Here is a 22,367-nt window from a genome sequence, read left to right on the forward strand (position 1 = left end):
CATAGGTCTGGGGGTTGAAGTTAAACTATTGATAAGAACAGAGAAATTCCACAGAAAGAATCTAAGCAAAAAACCGATTTCTGGTTTCGTACCTTCACATTCAGTGTCCAGAGTTCTCTAGAAAGGCACACCCCCCACAAAAGATTTAGAGATTATGAATATAAAGCCTTGCTAAGCAGTTATTCAAATCATACTTATCAAACAAATGAATAAATGTCGAGTGAGCGTCAACAGAAAGCCCAAAGAACAAGATTCTCAATAGTAACAATAATACTAATGATTAATAATAATATAGCAGCTATCTCGTAATATCGCAGGATCACGCCCCCAGCGGGAGGCAGGTGCCAAACCGCTGAGCAACCCGGGCGTCGCATATTCTGTCCATTTTAGAGATGGGAACACTGAGGCCCAGAGAGCGTCAGGAACAGTCCCACCGACTCCCTCCCGCGGCCGCCTCCAGCCTGGCACGGAGCGGACCTGCAGGGAGGGATGCAGCCCCGCCCCGCCCCGCCCAGCAGAGGGTGGGACCTGCGGCGCCGCGCGTGGTGGGCGGGGCTGGCCGCGGGGGGCGGGGCGGGGCGGGGCGGCCGCGCGGGGGGCCCTGACGTCACCGGGCCCTCGGCCCCGCCCCGCCGCGGCTGCTGCAGCCGAACGAGCGAGCGAGCGAGCGAGCGAGCGAGCGCCGCCGCCGCCGCCGCCCGGACGGGAACGCAGCGCGCGCGGCCATGGCCTCGGGCCCCGCGGGTAAGCGGGTGAGCGGGCGCGGGGCGCGGGGGCGGCGGGAGGGCGGCCCGTGCCCCCGCCCCCAGCGCGCGGCTGACCCGCCGTCCCCCCGTCTCGTCCCACAGAGGCGGACACGCGGCAGAGGCTGCTGCGCACTGTCAAGAAGGAGGTAGGTGCCGGGGGTGGGGTGGCCGGGGCGCGACCCTGGGGAGGGAGCCGCCGAAGCTCCCCCGGGGGAAGGGTCTCCAAAGGGGTGGTGGCCCGTGGCAGCGGGGCGGCCACCCGAGCTGTGGGGCTCACCTGGGTAGGACTGGAGGCGGGTGAGTTTGGGGGTGGGGGCCTCGGGTGCTGGGGGGCTCGATGTTTTGCTGCTGTGTGTAGGGGCGGACGCAGCGGGAGGGCCGCCCCAGATGGGGGCACACCCGGGTGTGTCTGGGTCGGACCCCCTCTTGTGGAGGAGCAGGGGCGTGGGTCTCATTAAGGTGAGGCAAGCACCTGGGGGCTGACTGGCCTTACTGGGAGGTGACTGGCCTTACTGGGCTGGATAGGGCTGCAGAAGGACGACCAGACTTCGGGAAAAGGGAACGGTTCACTTTGGGATAACACCCCCCATCTCCCCTTGCCCACGGTTCTCAGTCCTTAGAACCGCCCCCAGGAGCTTGGGGACTCCTTCCCCGAAAGTCCCTGGTCATTGGGTTACAGCATCTGTGGGCCTGTGCCAGGGCGCCTTGGCAGGCGAGTTCCCCTCACCCACCCCTCCGCACCCCCGACACGCAGTAGGGTGCGAGTCAGGCAGGGTTCACCTGCCCCTCTGCCCCCTTCACTCTCCTTGGGGCCAGCTGGGAGCCCAGTCTAGCCTTTAGTGAATAGCCCTTGACTTCCCGAAGAGGGGCGAGCCTGTAGTGGTGGGTTCCTGGGAAGCATTTAGATGCCCGGACTGTGTGTGGGGCATGCTCACTCCTGTGTGGGCGACGACATGTGCCTGTGAGTGTGTGTGTCTGAGGCTGTCTGTGCATCTGCCTGGAGATAACCAAGTGTATCTCCATATTGCGTGTACATGCGTCTGCGTGTTGATCTGTTTTTGTGAGTATGGTGTGTAACCGTGTGATGCATAAGTCTCTGTGTGCGTGAGTGAGGCTGCGACCATGTATGCGTGACTGTATGCGTGTGTGCTGCCCTCCTTATGCTGCCTCACATCCCTCACCTGGGACCCGATCACTGTTGAGCGGCATCACCTCCGTATCTTGAGTCCTCAGCTCGAGATCACAAATGGCTGTAGACCTTGGGGCTGGCCTGATTGTGTGTGTGTGTGTGTGTGTGTGTGTATACACGCATGCGTGTGCACACACGAGGAGGGTGTCAGCCTGGTGTCAGCACTGAGCGCCCAGAAGCCCCTCCCTGCATGGTGGCAGTCAGCCATCAAAGACTGCCTGGAAGAGGGGACCTGTGGCTGCCCCTCCCTCCTCAGAAAGCATGGGCCCATGTTGTGTGTAGGTCTCTGTGTGGCATGTCTCGTGTTGTTTAAAGAATCAGCTCTAGAGCTAGTTGTGTATTCTGGCATTTCTTTTTTTTTTTTTTTAAATGGTGGTTTTCTTTTTTTTTTTAATTTTTTATTTATTTATGATAGTCACAGAGAGAGAGAGAGAGAGGCAGAGACACAGGCGGAGGGAGAAGCAGGCTCCATGCACCGGGAGCCCGACGTGGGATTCGATCCCGGGTCTCCAGGATCAGGCCCTGGGCCAAAGGCAGGCGCCAAACCGCTGCGCCACCCAGGGATCCCTATTCTGGCATTTCTGAATAAGGATACATAATGGGAGATGTGGAATTCCTCAGAAAGGCCCAGAACTTTTCAGTTTAGCCCTCTTAGAGGCATTGTGGGGACCTGAAGAAAGCTCTTCTAGATAGACCATCTTTCCAACAAAACCTGCACACCTACAATTGTCTGATGACTGAGTTGGTGGAGGGTGTCTTATAGAAACTCTCTCAAAAGCCTTCAGGTTAAAAGCCTGTAGTCTCTTTGTTCGTTGTTTAAACCTAGATGTAATTTGTACTCCCCGGAGATTGTCACATGGAATGGCTGTGTTTTCTTTCCTTTGAAGCGTTTAGTTATTCATGAGAGACACAGAGAGAGTAGCAGAGACACAGGCAGAGGGAGAAGCAGGCTCCCTGTGCGGAGCCTGACGCGGGACTCGATCCCAGGACCCCGGGATCAAGCCCTGAGCCAAAGGCAGACACTCAGCCACTGAGCCACCCAGGCATCCCCGGAATGGCTACGTTTCTCAGGAAATGGCTTGCTGGTTCAATGGAAGGGATCTACAGGTAGAAGAGCCTGTGAGCAAGGCGTCTGGGAGGGCAGTGCCTCTCGGTATCTGCTTCTGGGCAGGGCTTCAGCTGGGCCTCTGGCCTGGTTCTGCCAGGAGCTCCCTTGGTGCCCTGGACAAGTCCTTTCCTCTCTCAAGGACTCAGTTTCCACAGCTGGAGAAAGAGGCATTGGTGCAATGCTCCTGGAGGTCCTACCCATGTCAGTCTAGTTTGGAATATCGGCAAGCTGTGGGGGACACGTTGCCTCTAGTGACCAGAGTTGTCAGCTTGCATCCTCTGTCCTGGGAGCAGCCGAGTTTGGGGCTTAGAATGAGCTTTCTGCCTGGCCTAAGGCTGAGGCCATCACTTGATCAGAGGGACCCCTTGGCATCCTGCTTGGTGCCTGAAGGGGTCAGGGACAGAACCTCGCAAGTTTGGGCAAAGGTCCTTGACCCTGGATCTGCAGTCAGAAGGCAGGTTTATAGTCACAAGTTGGTGGCTGATTCTAAATTCTGCATTTCTCAGGGCACATCATTTCAGTAATCAGAGTTTCCATAGAGTGGATACTATTCTGTACCATATCCTGTGTACACGGTGACTTTATGAGGTGACTGAGGCTGCCCCCATTTCATGGACAAGGAAACCAAGCCTGGAGACGAGGTGTGGATTGCTCAGGAGAACACCACCAAGAAGGTGCAAAGCCAGGGACTTAACCCCCCAGATCTGTCTGACATCAGAGCCAGGCTCTCACCTCTATATCCTAAACGTGCTCATCCGTGTCTCCACGGCACCACAGTCTCAGCTGTGGGTGGAATGATTTCCATCTTACAGAGGTGAAAAATGGGCCAGACGGGATAAGTGATTTCTCAAGGGCACAGAAGCAGTCAAGGGAAGACAAGTTCAAGTCTTCTATGAACCCCTTGTTCAGCATGGGTGCCCCTAAGGGCATGGCGATGAGTCCATTGCCCCACCAAAGCAGACCTCCTCTCTCCTTGCCTTCCTCTGCCCACCTCTTGGGAGAGCATCTTGTCCCAGTATCAGAGAGCCAGTCTTCAATGGAATGGTGGAGGGAAACTCTTTGCCTAGAAATCTGGGAGTCAAGTCTGCTCTTCCTTCTCCTCATCTTTTGGGTTCAGAGAAGTCACATCCCTGCCTGTCACAGCCTCATCCAAAGGTACCTCCCGTCATTCTTCCTGGAAAGGGTGGCTTAACAGTCAGTTTCTTTAGACAAGGTTTGCAAGCTTGGACTGAGCCACAGAAGCCAGGAAAGCCAGCAGCGGCTATGGGGCTGGAAGCTCTGTCCTGTGCTGACTCTGGGAGCCAGTATGACTCAGAACCATGAAGCAGGTCAAGAAGGAGCATTGGGCTCACCCAGAGCGGGGTTCAAATTCCGACATGTTTATTTACTGAAGGGTGTCTGTGTGCCAGACACAGGACTGGGCTCTGCGGATGCAGCAGTGAATAAAAGAAGTCCTGCCCTCTTAGGGCTGACATTCCCATTTTGGTACACAGATCCTGATAGACATTCTGAGTGTAATTCAGAGGATTATGACAGCCTTTGCACCAAGGTGTGAAGGAGAGGTACTCAGCACCACAAGAACATACAACAAGGTCAACGTGGCCCAGGAAGGTGCCCTGGAGGAAGTGGTGTTAAGAAGATACGTGAAGGATGAGCACACCTTTAAGATGAAGGCAGGAGGTGGGAAGACAGAGGAGAACCATTCCTGGCAGAGGGAACTGCATTTACAAAGACTTTGTGGCTGGAGGGAGCACCGTGAACTTGAGTGATGAGAGGACTCTGAAGTGGCTGGAGTACAGAGAGGAAGGAGTATGGTGCCAAATGCAGAGGGGCAGAGCAGGAGGTCCTATCCTAAAAGCACAGGGAAAAAGGATGGGGGGGACAGGAGCTAGGTGGAGGAAGAGGGCGGAGCTAAACTTGATGGCTTGTAATTATTGCACAGCCTTAGCGGGGCCTCTGTCTTTACCTTCACAAGGGTCTGAGTTTCAGTTTATTCCTAGTGAGGATGAAGATCACTTGTCAGGATAAGCGATGTGAAAACACCCACCACATTAGCCTGAGCTGCCTCTGGGCAGGCATCTTATTTTTTCTGTCTCCCCGGTGTCGCCCAGAGATAGGGTGGCCTGTGTGAGATTTCCTGCAGTTAAACCCAACCAGCTCCATTCTGGCTCCTCCCTGGCTCGCTTTGCCCTCCCCTCCTTTCCCCTCCCCGCCTCCAGCCCTTAATTTTGTTTTGGTTCCCAGAGTGGCAGCTGCGGGGACTGGCTTCTTGTTGCCATGACGACTGCCAATAAAGGAGCCAGCCACTAGAGCCAGGTTGATAACGGAAGCCAAGTGACTAACTGCCTTGTTTTCTTGCCTTGGGCTAGGCCTGGGAGGCCTCTTAATTGGAAGAGACAAAAGCGGGTGCTTGAGGGCGGGAGGACAGACCCCCGGGGGAAGGAGGCAGGGGGATGAGGCCGGTGCTGGAGACGAGGCTCTTGTGGACCTCTGCAAACTGGAGCTGGTATGAGAGCTGCCATGGGAGCCCTTGCCACAGCGGCTGAGCTGGGCGTGTTTGGGGAGCTGTGCCTTCCAGCCTTGGGACAGGGTAGGGGTGTGACGGGATGGTGGAGGAAGGTTTCACATCCTAAGAAGATTGGAGGAAGTGAGAGAATCAACTGATGTTTCTACTGAGACCCCTGTGGTGCTTCCAGTTGGATCTACTTCTTTCTTCTCAATAAAAGAGGGGCAACAGTTTTGCCCCCCAGGTGAGGTTGCCGGACAAGTATAGGTCATCGAGTTAAATTCGAATTCCAGATAAACAGAAGTAAAGTGCCTAGTGCTAAATCTGGCAGCCCTAGCCCAGGGGACATTTGGTAATGTCTGGAGCCATTTCTCGTCAAAAACGAGGGTGCGACTGACATCTAGTGGGTAGAGTCCAGAGATGCTGCTCAACCTCCTGTGATGCACAGGACAGTCGTCCCCCCCCCCCCCCACCAAGAAGTGTCAGCCCAGACTGGCACTGTGGTTGAGACGGAGAAACCTCTGTGCTGGAAAACTCCTTCACTTCTTCATGACGGCCCGAAGAGGGAGGATACTTGTCTCCTTTGCTCCATAAAGGAGGAGCTGGAGGCACAGAGGGGTTAAGCAGCTCACTTTAAGGTCACACAGCCAGTCTGTGGAGAAGCCAGGATTCAAATCCTGCTTTGTCAGCTCTGAAGGGTGGCCTCACAGAGGTCCAGCAGAGTCCCTGGAGACATGGCTTGAGGTCAGGTGTATGTAGGGGAGGAGATGGGGCAGCAAAGGCCCGCTAGATGCACCCTGTTCTGGGCTTTGCTCCATTAGACAGCAGGGAGCTGTAGAAAATTTATGAGCAAGGAGGGTCTTGCTTGGACTTGGACTTCAGAAAGTATCAGCTGGTAACAGGGTCCAAGATGGAGCTTTTTGCCACTTCTTAGAAGAAAGCTTCCTCCTTTCTTTCCTGCCTCCTTCCCTCCTTTCCTTCCTTTCTTCTTTCCTTCCTCTCTCCCACCTCCTCTCCCTCCTTCCATTCCTGATGTTTTTTGCTGCCTCCTTTCTTCCGGGAATATTTATTGAACAACTATGTACCAGGTACAGCTCTAGGAACTGTAGAAAAGGTGCAAAGCGGCATCCCTGCTCACATGCTCTCATGAAGCATAGGATCTAGTTGGGGGACAGATAGATAAACAATAAATATATGCAGGCACCCCCTTGGAGATATTGTGGGTTCAGTTCCAAGCCACCAGAAGAAAGCAAATATTGTGATAAGTCAAGTCAAAGGAATTTTTTGGTTTCCCAGTGCATGTAAAAGTTGTGTTTACACTATAGTGTAGTCTATTAAGTGTGCGAAAGAATTATGTCTAAAAAAATAATATAATTATTATTATTTTTAATAATATAATCATCTTAATCTAGAAATACTGTGTTATGTTACATATTACAATTATATTAATTTTATCTTTATTTTATTGTACATATTGTATACATGTTTTAAGGGGAGTGGGAGGTGAAGGCTTCCAAAAAAAACCATTTTACTGCTAAAAAAATGCTGACCATCATGAGTTTTCATAATCACTGATCACAGATCACTATGACAAACATAATAATAATGAGAAGTTTTGAAATATTGTTAGAATTACCAAAGTGTGACACAGAGTCAGGAAGTGAGCAAATGCTATTGGGAAAATGGTGCTGATACAGACTTGCTTGATGCAAGATGGCCACAAAACTTCAATTTGTAAAAAGAAAAAAAGAAAAGAAAAACAAAAGTAGTGTCTGCAAAGTACAATAAAGCAAAGTATGCCTGTATTAGAAGTCACAAATGCTGTGAGGAAAATAAAGCTAGAAAGTGGGTGGAGAGGTATCTGGGTAGCTCAGTGTTTGAGCATCTGCCTTTGCTCAGATCGTGAATGCGGGGTTCTGGGATCAAGTCCTGTATCAGGCTTCCCGCAGGGAGCCTGCTTCTCCCCCTGCCTATGTCTCTGCCTCTCTCTGTGTGTCTCTCGTGAATAAATAAATAGAAATCTTAAAGAAAAGAACGAAAAGAAAAAGAAAGTGAGTGGAGAGGAATGGCCAGTGCTTTCCAGAGGAGGTGGTCAGGCATGGCCTCTGATACTATGACATTTGAGCAGAGACCTAAAGGGAAGGGGGGAACCCTGCTGACCTCTGCAGGAAAGGTGTTCCTGCCAGAGGGAACAGCATAGGCAAGGCCCTGAGTCAGGAACGATGAATAGCAAAGAGGTCAAGGAGCCTGGAGTGGAGTGAGCAGAAGGGAGGAGGAGGCCATTCCTGCAGGGTCTTGTGCCCCCCCCCCCCCGGAAGTGAGACGGGACCCGTGGGAGAATTTTGAACAAGGGGAGAAGCATAAATTCATCCATGTTGTGGACTGCTCTGGCCACAGCCGAGCAATAAATGCAGGGCACAAATCGGGGGCACAGAGTCTTTAGGCAAGAGAAGAAACTTTGCTGTTCTCTTCTGAGCTTTCAATTCTTAGGCTAGAAACCACAGCGCCTTACTCTGCCCCACTCCCCCACTGGCCAAATAGGAGTTCCAGAAATACTTGCCGGTCGAGTAGATGCAGGAATACTGGGTGTGGATATTTTGGGGTTCTCTGATGCTTATAGGGTTGACTCAAACCAGTTCACGTGTGTCGTGTTTTCAGGCTTAAGCTGGCAGAAATTCTCCTCGTGAATAATGCAGCCACATCCGTGCGGTGTGTTTTGATGCTTTTTTCAGGTCTCTGGCAATGCGGCTTCCGGGAGCTTTTGCTAGCGCAGGGCCTGGGCTTCAGCACCCTGGTTTGATGTGAGGAGGGTGGCAGGTGGGGCCTAGCTTTCTGTCTGGGTTATGTCTCCTGTGCAGTCTGGCTGGGTCTTCCCTGCAGTAACCTCATGAAGGGCTCTGGGAAATGGTAGTGTAGCATTTGTTGCTGGTCGGCAGGTAGGAAAGGGCATTTGTGCACCCCAGTGGGACACCCCACTTGCTGGCTGCAGACCCCAGGATGGGAAGTGAGGACACCAAAGTCCTTGTCCCAGCGCTGCCCCTAATCACCTGTGGCCGCCAGCAGTTTCCTTCTGCCTAGGCCATTCTGCTTTCCAAGTGGACGCAGTTGGACAGCTCCAGGATTCTAAGAACCTCAAACCATCAGGTTTGGCCAGCATCCCTCCCCGAGAGCCAGGTCTCTCGCATTTTCTCAACAAGGAATTTGCCAAGTCTGTATTTAAGACCTATTACAACTAGGTCACTGGTAAGACCATCTGGGAATCTTCATTCCGGTCAGGAAAAGCAAAGGCTCAACTAAAGGCATTCTAACAGGGTAAAGATTTTTTTATTTCTTAAACAGTATTTACTGAGCATCTTATGGTGATGGCCTCATTTAATTGTCATGAAGCCACACAAAGTGGATAAAACACTGTCCCTTAAAGGTAAGGATAGTGACACACGGAGATGGCAAATAAGTCACCAAAGGTCACCGACAGTGTCAGTGGTACAGCTTGGATTCTGGCTCTGGAACTGGGCTCCGCATCACTCCGGAGCTGAAACCAATGACCTATCACATATGGTGATGAGCTCCTCTGAGCACGTGGAGTTGGCAAAAGGTCCAAGCTTTGGAACCGGACAGCCTTGTGTTCCAAGTTTGAGTCCTGCCATTTAGTGGATGCTTGGACCTTTCCAGCTTTGGTGTCCTCGTGCATCAGATGGCGAGGGTATCCTGTACCGCGCAGCACTGCTGCGATGCTATCACTGCCAGGTATTCACCAGTATTTATGAAGGGACCAGGCAGAGTGCTTGGCTTACCCATTTAAGAGCAAGATGGAAATCAGTGGCAGAAGGACATTGTGCTGCCCTGTCTGGTCAGTCACATGAACTTGTAGATGTTCTCAGTGTAGGATCTTGCTCTCTTTGGGTAAGCCCCAGGCTGGGGGTGCCGCAGACTGGGAAGAGGGTATTTCTTGGGGTCCAAAGGAACAAGCCCTTGAGCCGGGGTGGGGAAGGCTGAGTCTTGCCTGGCTGCCTCAACATCCTGAGGTGGGCAGTTGGATCTTCCCTCTGGGTCTGCTTATTCATTGGCCTCGTGGCAATAATCCCTCAGCTGAAGAAATTCTGACGCCCTTGTGAGCTTGCGGGTCTTGTCACTTAGCCACCGCGAGGCCCTGGATGAGCAGCTAAGTGCTGAAGGCCAGGGGGAGGCAGTGTACTTTTCCTTGAGTAGTAGAGGAAGACAAGAAATAAATAGATTCTTGTGCTTTTTCATTGGACAACCTTGAAAGAACTCAGTTTTGTAAAGGACAATAACCGTTCCTTTGGCAGTGAGTCTCCTACTTAAAAATCAGAGGATGGAAGCCTCAAGACTTGAGACTTGAGATACCTGGGACCTTGACTGGATTCTCCTTTAATTTTTATTATTTAGTAAATTACATCTAATTAGTTAGAATTATAGCAACTATCATGCATTTGTTTCCTTCTTTTTGAGAACTAGACATCTTTACAACCACCATTTATTAAATGCTGCCCTAACTTGCTTTGTTTGATCTCATTTAGTGCACAAAGCGAGCTTCCTATACAGCAGGTACAAATAGCAACTCTTCTTTACTGATGAGAGAAACTGAAGCTCAGAGAGGTTAAGAAACTGGACCAAGGTCACACAACTGAGAAGTAGCACGGCGCGGTATTTTAGCCAGCTCCACCCATTTCAATTTGGATGATAACTTGCTAACAAAACCAGCTCGAACAACGAATAAATATATGAAGATCAAGCCAAGAGGGAAAGAGAGCCTTAAGAAATCGACGTTGTGGTTTCAGGGGTTTGGGAAGTTTGGAGTGAGGCCAGCTTCAGGTACAGCTCTATCCAGGGATTCCAATGATGTCATCAGGACCCTCTGTGTTTTCTGGTCTCTGCACTGATTTTCTCTGTGCTAGCTTTCTGCTTTGCTGGTCTCTGTGGGGAGGGAGAATGTTGCCCAGCTCTCAGGTTACAACCTGCCTCTTGGCATCAGCAGACAGAGAGCTCCCCACCCCCCCCCCCCCCGTGGTTCTCCTGGAAGATTCAGGATTAGGTTTCATTGGACCTCCGCCCTGGTCACATATGGCTTTTGCGCCAATCACTCTGGGACTCATCGCTTAGATCTGTCAAGCCTGGAGGGACGCTGCGGGTCAGCCCAGTGAGAGGGAGGGAGGGGACCCAGAGGAGAGTCCAGGTGACGTGACCAGGCAGGGACATGGGAACGAGCTAGGCAGACAAGACACAGATGCCCGCCTGGGCAGGGTGAGGGCCCCAGCATCTGGAGCTCAGCCCCGCAGTGCGGAAGTGACCTCCTGGGTGCTAAGTGTCTGTGGGATCTAGGGGCCTGGGCAACCCAGAAGTTACGCAGACACTTTGTACTTTTTGTAGGGAGAGAGTATCCTCAGTACGTCTCTGAGGTCCACAACCCCAAAACCCAAATGCGGTTCAGAACCGCTCAGCAAGATGCTGGAATTTGAAGATGAATACAGTTTCCCCGATCTCGGCTTGCTCAGAAATGAAATGCTCCCTAGTTTGTAACCCAGTGAGCCCTCCAAAAACAACCACCCCTAACAACAATCATAATTAGCATTTATCGGGCACCTACTGTGTTCCAGACCTGCACCATCCAATTGGAGCCACTAGTGTTACATGTTTACATTTAAAGGAAGTAAAACTCAAATAAAAAAATCCTGTTGCTCAGTTGTCCCAAGTTTCAAGTAGACAATAGCCGCATGTGGCTAGGGATCCCGTTTTGGACATTTTAGGCACAGAGCATTTTCCAGAAAGTCCTGTTGTGTCCTAGACATTGTGCTAAGTGCTCTACATCCGTGAACATATTTCAATCTTAAAACAGCTCAGAGGGGTAGGTCCTATTTATTATCCCTTTTTATAGAGGGGAGTAAATTGAAGCACGAAGGAAGTGAAGTGACTTACCCAAGGCCACACAGCTGGTGAGGGAGCAGAGCCAGGGTACTCACCCAGCCCTTGGATGTGATGCTTGGCTGCTTTTCCTCCCGATGTAGGCTAGAGGTGGCTAATGTGTTTTCTGGCTCACCCTGTGCTGTTTGAAGCAACCATCTGGGAATTCGTGTTCTTATCTCCTGTAGCTGCCCAGACCCCCAGAGAGAATTGAGGCCGCTCCAGCGTCTGTGCGTGCCTTCCTGATCCACGAGGCCCATGGGTCTGAGGAAGTGGGGCGTGTTGCCAGGGGAGCCGCCTCACACAGCAGCAGAGCACCCAGGAGAAGGCTGGCCGGTCTCCAGGGCGTGGGCTGGGAATGTGAGACACGCAGGCTGTTTTCTCCGGGAATGGAGGGGCGGCGGGGGATTGACTGTCTTCACAGTTCCATCATCTCCCTGAGTGGCTGTGTGCGGGAGGTGTAGCTGGGGGGACCTTTTTGCCAAAATGCCCCCAGGTGAATGCCCCAGAACTAGGCACTTGCGTGACCTCCTCGTCAGGGGTGTCTGAACACCCGTGCAGGGCACCTGTGTGAGGGAAACCCCATCTCAGCACCCAGAACGCCCTGCTTCCAGGTCAGGGCAGGTTGGCCAGTCCCTATACTCTGAGGGAACGATGCGTGGTGCCTATTTATAGCATCCCAGAAAAGGATTAACTGGGGCCGGCCTAGCAGCAGCCCACTGAGAGACAGGCTTTTGCTTCCCTTGTAAGGCCCACAGCCATGTTTAGGGCAGGTTAAGAGGGTGGTGCTAAGAGGGAAGACTTTGCTAGCACCAGGACTCTGAAGATCCAGGTGCCATGGCTTCATCACCTATGTCCCCGCCCCCCCCCCCCCCCCGCTCTCTCCCACAGGCACAGATGGGGCTGCAGAAGGACCGTCCTGTGTCTCTGCTTTCATTATCCATCTGTGTGCATGTGGAGGGCAGGGTGGAAGTGTGTGGGTGGGAGGGTGGGGCAGGGCTGTTCTGGAACGGCGTATGAGAGAGAGCAAGAGTCCAGGAGAGGAAGCTTTGATCCGGTCACCAGTGGCTACTGGGCTCCCGCTCTGTGCCAGACGCCTTCAGACCCCTTCTCTGAGAAGGCCCCAGCCCCGTGCAGGCTGTGATGGGCTGAGGGCAGGGAGGAACCCATCTGGAAGGAGGCCCTTCGCCTATGTGCCGGAGCGGAGTGTTGGGATCCCTGCTGACGTCCTACAGTAGCAGCAGAGCACAGACAAGATATTTCCTTTTTTACTTTCTTCTTTTTTAATAATAGACTTTATTTTTTTATAGCACGTTTAGGTTCACAATGAAACTGAACAGAAAGTACTGAGATTTCCTATACATCTCTTTATCTGCCCTAAAAATCCTCTGCACTCTGCTGTTCATCCCTTTCTCCCCCCAACCCCTGGCAACCACTGATCTTTTTGCCGTCTCCACAGTGTTGCTCTTTCCAGAATGTCCTGCAGCTGCATTTGGACAGCATGTAGCCTTTTCAGATTCTTTGGTTTCAGTAATACGTGTTTCAGGTTGAAGGTTTCCCTCTTGCTGCCATGATTCTCCATTGGAGACCTACGTGCAGAGGGGAGAGGGAGCTGGGAGGTACTGGGCACACCTGGGGGAGGTCAGTGGTGAAAAGGTTTGGCGGGGCAGAGGTGGAGCTGGCTGGTGCTGCAGGACCAGGACTTCAGGAGCAGGGAGTTGGCCACCTGGGACTCCGAAGCCGGAGATGATTCAGATCCCAGCCTCTTCACGGACCAGATGGTCTCCATCCCTCCTAGCTCAGCTGCCTCATTGGGAAAATAGAGCAGTAGCAATGGCACCCACATGGCATGCTTATTATGAATCTTTGGGGTTCATGGATGTGAAGCACCCACGTAGCTTGTGGGATGCACCAGTACGTGTTGAATGAATAAATGAACCTACTGTGTGCCAGGCTCAGTGCAGGGCAGATGTCGTGGGTTCGAGTCCCCACTCTGCCATTCAAAAGCCATGTGCTCTTGGGCAAGTATTTGACCTCACCAAGACTCAGTTTCCTCATCTGTAAAAATGTGCACCCACACCCATCTCACCCAATTACCCTGAGGATTCGATAAAATAATGCCCCAAGCATGGTGCCGGGCTCAGCGAACACCTCATAAATAAGTGTATAAAGCACTTACTGTGCGGCTACCACTGTGTTAAATGCTTTTGATGTATTATCTTATGCCTGTGAGGCAAATACGGATACCCATTTTACTGATGGGAATGATTTGCCCAAGATTCTGTGCAAGAGCTGGGGTTTGAATTCTGGAAGTTTGACTCTAGAGCCCAGTGCTCATAGCTGACCATTGGAGCTTGGAAGTGGAGGAGGTCCTATCAACTTTGGCGGGGGGTGGGGGGTGGGGGTGGCTCGGGAAGGAGGGCAGAGGACACCTTAGTGAGTCCCAGAAGATGCAGTGGTTTTGCCAGAGCTGGAGATGGAGGTCGGAGTGGGTGGGGATATCAGGTGCAGGGGACTGCACAGAGCACAAAGCAAAGGCAGGGGTAGGAATCCTGAGTCCTACAGAAGGAATGGCACGTGTGACCTGAGCTGGGCGTGGGAAGGGGCGGGGAGGGGACAGGATGTGGCAGGAAAGGAAGGTAGGGCCCCATGGTAGAAGCAGTCACAGCTCGCAGCCATGTTCCAGGCCTTCCCAACTCACCTCCTGTGCGCCCCATCCCCCATAAGAAATTAAAAAATAAAAAGCCGCCAGCTATTTCCATGTCATGCCTTTCCCTGCCACATTGTCCTTCCATCTGTTCCTTCCGTTGAGCTCTAGGGTGGCTCTGGGGCGGGGGGGGGGGGCGGGCAATTGCAGGGGCAGCATTTTCCTCCTCTGGTTTAGAGTTGGAGAAACCAGAGAGTTCAGTTCTGTTTGTACTTTAGATCTTGAGCATCACCTCCTCCAGGAAGCCCTCCCTGACCGCTAGACCTACCTCATCAGCTCAAGTTCCTTTGTTATTCTCCAAGAACTAAATTCTTTTGCTGCAGAGAACTGGTCTACTTTTTTGTTGTCATGTACCCATTTGTTGAACTTGGTTAATATCTGTCTCTGTAGACTGCCGTGTCCACAAGGACAGGGAGGATTCTATCTGCTCGTCACCTTGTACCAAACTCCCAGGAGGTGCTCCATAAATGTTAAGTGAATGGGGGACAGCTGTGGTTCTTGTGAAGGGAAGTGCTGGGAAGGCAGGTGTTGGCAGAACGTGGAAGAGGTACGTTTATCCCTGCTTCGGTATGGAGAGTCCAGGAAGGCTCCCAGAAGGAGGTGACGCCTGGGCTGAAGCCTGAGTTGCACTTAGCTAGCTGGAGCATGTAGGGAGGGACCCTTGGCAGAAGGCATGTGTGAGCAAAGGCACAGAAGAGCCCACGGCTGGGTCTGAGGGCCCGCGGTCCGAGGCAGGGCTGGACATGCTGGCCTGCTAGGGCATGTGCATCTCGCCCTCAGCATCCAGAGTGCCCACCCGGGAGGCAGAGCTGCCCTCTGCTCATTCCCCTCTCCTCCTCACTTTGCCCAGATGCTGCGAGCTATTTTTAAAAGTCACCCCGAAGGCCGTCCAGACACCCTAAATGAACCGGCCTTTCCACTGTGAGTTTCTCGCGGCCGGGAGAGGCAGGGGGCCTCCATCTCATTAGCTCCTGCTGGCTCAGCGTTACTCACCCAGCTTCACTGCCGGGCGCCAACCACCCGGGACCCCAGCTGGGGTGAGCTGTGCTCTGAGCCAGCACCGAGGTAGCAGGACTTGGAGGAGCAGGTGGCAGCTCGGCTGGTTTTTATTTTGGCCTAATGTGAGCCACAGGCACAGTGCTGGGTGCTTTATGCCAGGGGTCCCTGTGGCCAAATCCAGCCTGTGTGTGCACTGCCCTTAAGCCAAGAATGGTTTTTACATCCTAAGAAGGGGTGTGAAAACGAGAGAGGATGGGACATAGACGGTATGTGGCCTGAAAATAGGTTTGACAGATTTAGCAAATAAAAATTCAGATCGCCTGCTGAAATCTGAATTTCAGAAAAACCAGAGAATCTTTTAGTATAAGCCTGCACAGTATCTGGTACATACTTACACTAAAAGAAATTCCGTATGTATTTGAAGTTTAGATTTCACTGGGCAGCCTGTATTTTTATCTGGCAGTCCTGCTGTAAAACCTGAAGTGTTTGCTGTCTGACCCTTCACAGAAAACGTTTGCCCACCCTGGCCTTGAACACAGAGCAAATGCAATCAGGTGCCAGAGGGACTTAAAGACACTGGAACCAAACCTGATGAGCATGAGCTGCTGGCTCATTACTAATTACTCATTACTAATATAATCAGAGTGATCGATCACCCAACATAGATTGAGCACCTCCTGTTTGCCCGGCACTGTCCTAGAGATGGACAGTACACACATAAGCGTGCAGGTGTATAGCGAAAGTCAGGCCGTGATAAATTCTAAGCAAAAGTATACAGCAGCAGAAGGGGGTAGAGAGTGACATGCATGAAGCTGTCTTTTACACTGTGTGGTTCTGAGCTCCTGCTCCCATTCTGAGCGCTGTGCATGCTTTTTTCATGAAATCTGCACATAGCAGCCCTGACAGGTGGTATATCATCTCCATTTCACAGATAAGGAAACTGAGGCCTGAGGTCATCCAGCCAATGGCAGAATTGGAATTTGACCTGAGCCTGGTGACTCCTGATCTCCTGTTCTTACTGGCTTTACTAAGGTGCCTCCCTTTATAGGATGCCAGCTCTATTATGCTGGGTCCTGTTAGAGGCCCTCTGCTGATACTTTCCACAATCCTCATGGGAGCCTTGCACGCTGGGCTGTATTATTCCGATCCAGGCATAAAAGCGGTGAGCACGGCACAGCGGAGAGGCAGCCGGGAGTAGTGAGTTGATCTGGAACCTAGCAGGGTTCCAGGTGGGCCACGTGAGGCTATCTGGGTATCAGTGGGCAGGTGGCAGGAATGGGGTGGGGAGAAGGCACGGCAGGCCGGGGAGCCCCCAGGAGTCCCGTCTTCCTGCTTTTCGGATTGGCCTCGATTTCCCTGCCTTCCTCCCTCCTGAGATTGATTACTTCTCCTGTGTGCTCTTGAAATATTTGCAGGTGGAGGGTGGGAGGGCGGGGCTGGTTCCTGAATTTGCAGGGTGGGGCTGACAGGGGCTGATGGTCTGAGATCCCACGTGCAGGGGTGGGGCCAGGCCACTGCCCCGGAGGCCAGTGAGGTCCTAAATAGCCCCTGGATGGGAAGCTGGGGTAAGTGCATCGAGCTGAAGGGCCCCATAGCTCACACTCATGAATATCTACTGTGGGCCGGCCCTGAACTAGGCAGTCCCTATCCTCTAAGACTGGCTCCTGTCTGTAGAATCCCTATCACGTGCCAGGCACTGTCTCCACAGGGCTCTTGCAAGGCTCCCATTACCCAATGAGGTAGGGACACTATGATCATCCACCCTATTTGACAAGTGAGGAAGCTTGTCCAGCATCATGAGTGGTCAAGGATTCGATGTCAGGTCAGTGACTCCACATTCTGGCTCCTAGCCTCTCCACTGCCTCCTAACATGCTGTCGTTAGAGCTAATAAGCTGGTTCTGAAGGAAGTGAGCTCCCCATCGTTGGGAGAATGCAAGCAGGTGTTGGAGGACTCCTTAGAATGGGTGCTAGACAGGGATGAAAGCTTCCTGACCACTGTGACCTTTGAGGTCTCCCTGCCCTGAAGAGGCCCCCACAGGACATGGGTGGCAGAGTCCGGTCCGGGTGACTCAGGACTCCTGACTTGCAGTTAGTGCTTCTTTGGTCTCCACGTTGGGTGAGACTGAGGAATCCCTTTCTCATAGGGTTCTCAGCATTTTGGGATTTTAGAGGGCCTGACCCCTTTCTGGGCAGGGCTGGAGGCATTGCTGACTGTGAGACCTAAGTTCAAGAGGTCCTGACTGTGCCCTTTCCTGGTTTTGTAACCTTAGGGCAAATTGCATAAACTCTTGTGAACCTCAGTTTCTGCAGCTTTAAAATGGGGATGAGGATGTTCCTGTGAGGATTAAATAAGCTATTCTGTACAGAGACCCTGGCGCATAGTAGGTGCTCAGTAAACATACTCTCTCACTCTAAGCATTTTGTTCAAAATGGCCTCCAACTTCTGCTATGAGACAAAGTATTTGTTAGAATAAAGGCCCTGGGTCTGATCCTGCCTCCTCTGCATGACCTGGGGTGGTTATTGAACAGCTCCCTGCCTCAGTTTCCCCATCTGTGAAAAGGGAATAATTCAGTGATCCGCTTCATTTGGGTTGTCACGCTATAAACAGTTCCAGGAACACAGTGAGTGCTCAAAAAATAAAAAATGGCAGCAAGCGTTAGCATCATGAAACTTCTACTGTGTCCTAGCCAGGCCTGCCCTTTTGCAAACAGCAGCCCATTTAATCCTCAGCCCTGGACACGAGGGGTCGAGCCAGGATGCAGATGGAGGTCTGTGGGCCTCGAGTCCCAGCGACCACAGCCACTGCCTCTGTGCTGCCTGAATCACACATGATCCCAGGGCTGAAGATTAGAGACATCACAGAGGCTGGGGAGGGGCCGGGAGGCCACCTGCCACTGCCACCATGCCCAGACCACCCCGAGGTCCCTGACATCTGTCAGCTTTCACAGCCGACCGAGTCCAAGCTCATGCCTGGCGCCTGAGAAGGGAAAGGTGGTTGAACTGAATTTCAGAGGCCTTCTGTGGCCCTCTCCCTCACCCCCACAGGTCTGGCCAGTTCCCTGGGGATGGGGCCCGCCCTCGAGGGTGTGGGTCACAGCCTCTTCCTGCAGCCCGTGCTCTCTCCTGGGAGGCTCTCAGCGTCCTTCCCAGGGAGACTTCCGCCCCGCTGCCTTTTTAATTTCCTCTTCTGGCCTCAGGCTGGCAGCCTGTTACTAACTTCTGGAGACGGGGTCTAGCCCACAGCTGGGAGCCAGCAGAAGTGGGGGGCACCTCACTGGTCAGGGCCCCTCCCCAGGCTGAGCACTACCCACTACCCATGGGTGCTGCATTTGCACCTCCACCACCCACCCCACCCCAGATCCATCCCCAGGACAAGAGTCCTGGAGCCAGCCTTCCCTGGGGATTGCCCTTCCTGAGTTTCAGAGTCCACAGCGATAAACGGACAACCTTCTCCACTCTGCAGAGTTTGGACTTGAGACAGCGCGTGTGTCCAGTCTGGGTAACGATAGGAAACAGAGGGTTCCCCCAAACGGAGTACAGTAAGGTGGATTTAATAAAGGCACTACTGACCAAGGCAGGGTGGGGTGCGCCAAGGATGCAGCACCCTGTGGTGGTAATAGTGAGGAAGCCGCAACCGTTACCTCCCCTAGTCTGACCTGGGGGCCAGGAGAGGTGGCCAGAAGGGGCTGGCTGTGTGGGGAAGGTCCCAGACAGGAGCCGTGACTGCTGAATCTCTTCCTAAGGATTTTGGGACAGCTTCTTGTTTTCTATCCTCTCACACCTCCTGCTGCCATCTGAGCTTGCGTGAGATTTCCTTGGAGAGCTTGATAAACATCCTGAAGTTGCTGATTCCATGGGTCGGAGGCCAAGCATTTGTATCCCTACCAGGTCCCACCTGGTGCTGGTGCTGCTGGCCCTGCTGGGCAATGTCACACTTGCCCTGTGCCTGTCTTAGCTTGTCCTACCTTTTGGTTTATTGGAGTGAAAGGTCTTCCTGGGCAGGACTGTTTGACTCCATCCCTGCTGCTCTGTGCCCTCAGTGCGAGGGCCTCCTGCCCAACTGAACTGCATTCAAGAGCATTTGAACTGTTTACGACGACGTCTCCCTGTTGACTGTTGCTCACATGTGTGCATGCTTTGGCTTGGCGGTCCCTGAGTGGAGGCCATTGGGGAGATGGAGGTCAGCATGCAGGTTTATTTGGGTATGCCTTTGGGATTGACACCCGGGGAGCAGAGTGAAGCAAGCAGGAGAGGGCCAAAGGAGAAGATGGGCCACGGGGCTTTCATGGAAGCACCACGGCGAGTTCCCAGGGAGCTTTGTGGCCCTTCAAAGCTGTCCTAAGCTGGGGTGAAGATGCCAGAATTTCAGGGCCCGCCTGCTCCAGTCTCTGGTGAGGGCCACCCTGGGAAGCAGTGAGACCTTGGGGGAGGCTCTCCCTGTGGCTGAAGTAGTCCCCTGTCCACTAAGGGACTGGCAGCCGAGGGTTCTCCAGCACCCCCCTAAGCAGCCTTCAGTCCTGAAGGGTTCTGTGGGGCACACTGTGATGCCTACCATGTGATCAGCTCCTGTCCAAGGCACCAAGGAGGGGCCAGCAGCCTTCCCTGGACTCCGTGCCCCAAACTGGAAAGCCCTTTTGCTCTCCCTCAAGCACACAGGAACGCGCCCCCCCCCCCCCAAGAACTCTCTGCCCATGGTTTTTGCCAACAGCGGACTTCTGAATCTTAGTTTTGCTGGGCCAGGCCATCATGTAGCAGAGAGAGGCCGGAGCCCCCAGACTCCACCCCGGCTTGTGCTGAGCTGGGAAATAAGTGCACCAGTGTTGCTATGAACCACAGACAGTGGTTAGGGGGTCCTCCCGGCCTTCTGGAGAGAGGGAGAGTAAGAGGAAGGGGTTGTTTCCTCTGTTGTGTCACGGAGGGCAGTGACCCCAGTAAGTGCATCTGACCCCTGTTTCTGGAGTGGAGTGGAGTGGGCAGAGGCTCCCCTTGGAGTCAGATTGCCCAGCGTAGAAACCTCAACAGGATGACCTTGGATGTTCTGATGAATTTGGCTAGGTAGTAACCAATACCTCTGCATTTCATAATTTTCTTGTGAATGAAGTGGGTGGTAGGGGCCACCTGGGAACCATGCTGTGGGGATTATGTGGGGCTTGCCACGTGCCTCTGCTCAGACTGGCGTAGCAGAACACCACAGATAGAGTGGCCTGAACAGACCTTTACTTCTTGCGGTTTGCCAGCTGAGAAGTCCGAGGTCAAGGTGCTAGCAGATTCAGCTCCCGGCGAGGGTTCTCTTCCTGGCTTGCAGGCAACCACCGTCTCACTTTGCTCTGATTTCTTCCTCTTCTTTTAAGGACACCAGGCCCATCCTGAGGCCCTTGCCTTCAGGACCTCGTGTAACCCTGATTACCCCCCAGAGGCCCCGCCTCCAAATACCATCACACCAGGAGGGGGAGAATAGGGGTTCAGCAGGTGACTCCGTAATACCATGTGTGCTTACCACAGTGCTGTGCACATAGTAAGCTAGAGCAGCATTATTATTTTCAGAGACAAGCCATTGGCTGAAGCTTCTAGAGTAGCATCAAGAGCCTGGGTTTCTGCTCCTGCCTCCTGTACACAGTGTGACCTTGGGCTGGCTGCTTAGGCTCTCTGATCTTCATTCTCATAAAAATAGACCCACCCCACCCAGGGCTGTGGAGAGGGTACAGTGAGTTAATACAGGGAAGCCTAGAACTCATTCACTCGTTCACTCATTCCTCCTCTGGCACAGAAGTGCTCCGCTGGGGGGATGAGGACGTGGAGCGTGATGGTGAGGATGCAGACGGTGGATGTGTCAGTCTGCCCCGGCTGCCATAACAAGCTACCACACCCGGGGGGACCTGAATGCCAGATATTTCCGTTCTCACACTTCTGGAGGCTGGAAGTCCAGTATCATGGTGTTGGCAGAATTGACTCCTTCCGATGTCTGTGAGTGAAAGCTCTGTTCTGGGTGTTCTGGTACATGGCCCTCTTCTCCCAGGATGGGGGCCTCTTCCCTCTGTAGTGGTCTGTGTTCAGACTTCCTTTCATAAGGACACCTGTCGTACCAGATGGGCGCCCACCCTAATGACCTCATTTTAACATAATTAGCTCTTGAAGACCTTGTGGACAAATAGATGACATCCTAAGGTACTCGGGGTTAAGGTTTCAGCGTATGAGTGGGGGGCAGGGATACAGTTCAGCCCCTAACATCAGGGCGGCCACAGTTTGCAGGCTCTGGAATGTGGGTAGAGGAGGAGTGACACAAGGGAGGAGAATGCCTGGAGGTGAAGGCATCCTGGAAAGTGGGAATTGGGTGGGTCTTTGAGCCCAGAGGGGTAACCTGAGGCCCCAAGGGACAGTGCCAGCCTCAAGGTACTTACTGGTTGGTAGCACAGCCAGACATAGAGCTGAGAGATTTTTCCACCCCTGCTTCCTTTTGTGGTTGGAGCAGATGGGACCTGGCACTCTCTGCATTTGCCATGGGGGAGAACACGGACAGGCGGCAGGGCTCCTGCGTCAGAGTCGCTCCGGCAGGTGACAGGCAGATGGCCACCTCCGAGGAGCAGCCTTGGCAGGGGGGCTACAAACTGCCTAAGAGAGGGCTGGCCACTGGGAAGAGCTGGGGCCGGCCCTGTGTGTGGGATGCTCAGCCACGTTAGCACCCACCCCAGAGCTGTCCCCACTGTGACCCCAGGCTGGGCAGCCCTTCCCATGTCGGATCGGTGAGGTGGGAAAACACACTCCTGTGTATTCCTCCTTTATCTCACACTCTTAGTGCATGATACTGCAGACACCAGAGGTATGGGGGTTTGCTACACATCAAGCAGTTCTTTGGCACCAGCTCGGTGGCCTGCCATTTAACTGAATATTGACACTAGCTACCTGGCATCGGTGTCAGATCCTACAGGTTAAGGCCCAGTCCTGCAAGATCACCCCCCACTTCAGATGCAAGTCTCAGATTGTCACCTGTACTTCTTGATAGCTACATACTGGGGTTCTGACCAATCCCCTTGTTGGATTCAATAATTTGCTAGAATAGCCCATAGAAGTCGGAGAAACACTTAGGTTCACGGGCTTATTACAAAAGGATATGATAAAGGATTCAGATGACCCTCCAGATGGAAGAGATGCATAGGGCAAGCCGGAGCTTCCAAGCCATCTTGTACCACCCTG

At 52.9% G+C, this 22,367-nt stretch overlaps 1 protein-coding gene across 1 annotated transcript in view; it reads left to right on the forward strand.

Moving 5' to 3' along the window:
* Positions 1 to 213: 213 nt before the first annotated feature.
* Positions 214 to 22,367, forward strand: part of LOC129508318 (translation initiation factor IF-2-like) — an 80,451-nt gene continuing 58,297 nt past the window's right edge. The window contains exons 1-3 of the mRNA XM_055323274.1: positions 214 to 220; positions 318 to 744; positions 849 to 892. Of these exons, the coding sequence (XP_055179249.1) occupies positions 214 to 220; positions 318 to 744; positions 849 to 892 (478 nt within the window). The remainder of the gene's footprint in view (positions 221 to 317; positions 745 to 848; positions 893 to 22,367) is intronic.

The sequence above is a fragment of the Nyctereutes procyonoides genome, unplaced genomic scaffold, assembly GCF_905146905.1.
Source record: "Nyctereutes procyonoides isolate TBG_1078 unplaced genomic scaffold, NYPRO_anot_genome, whole genome shotgun sequence".
Lineage (NCBI taxonomy): Eukaryota > Metazoa > Chordata > Mammalia > Carnivora > Canidae > Nyctereutes > Nyctereutes procyonoides.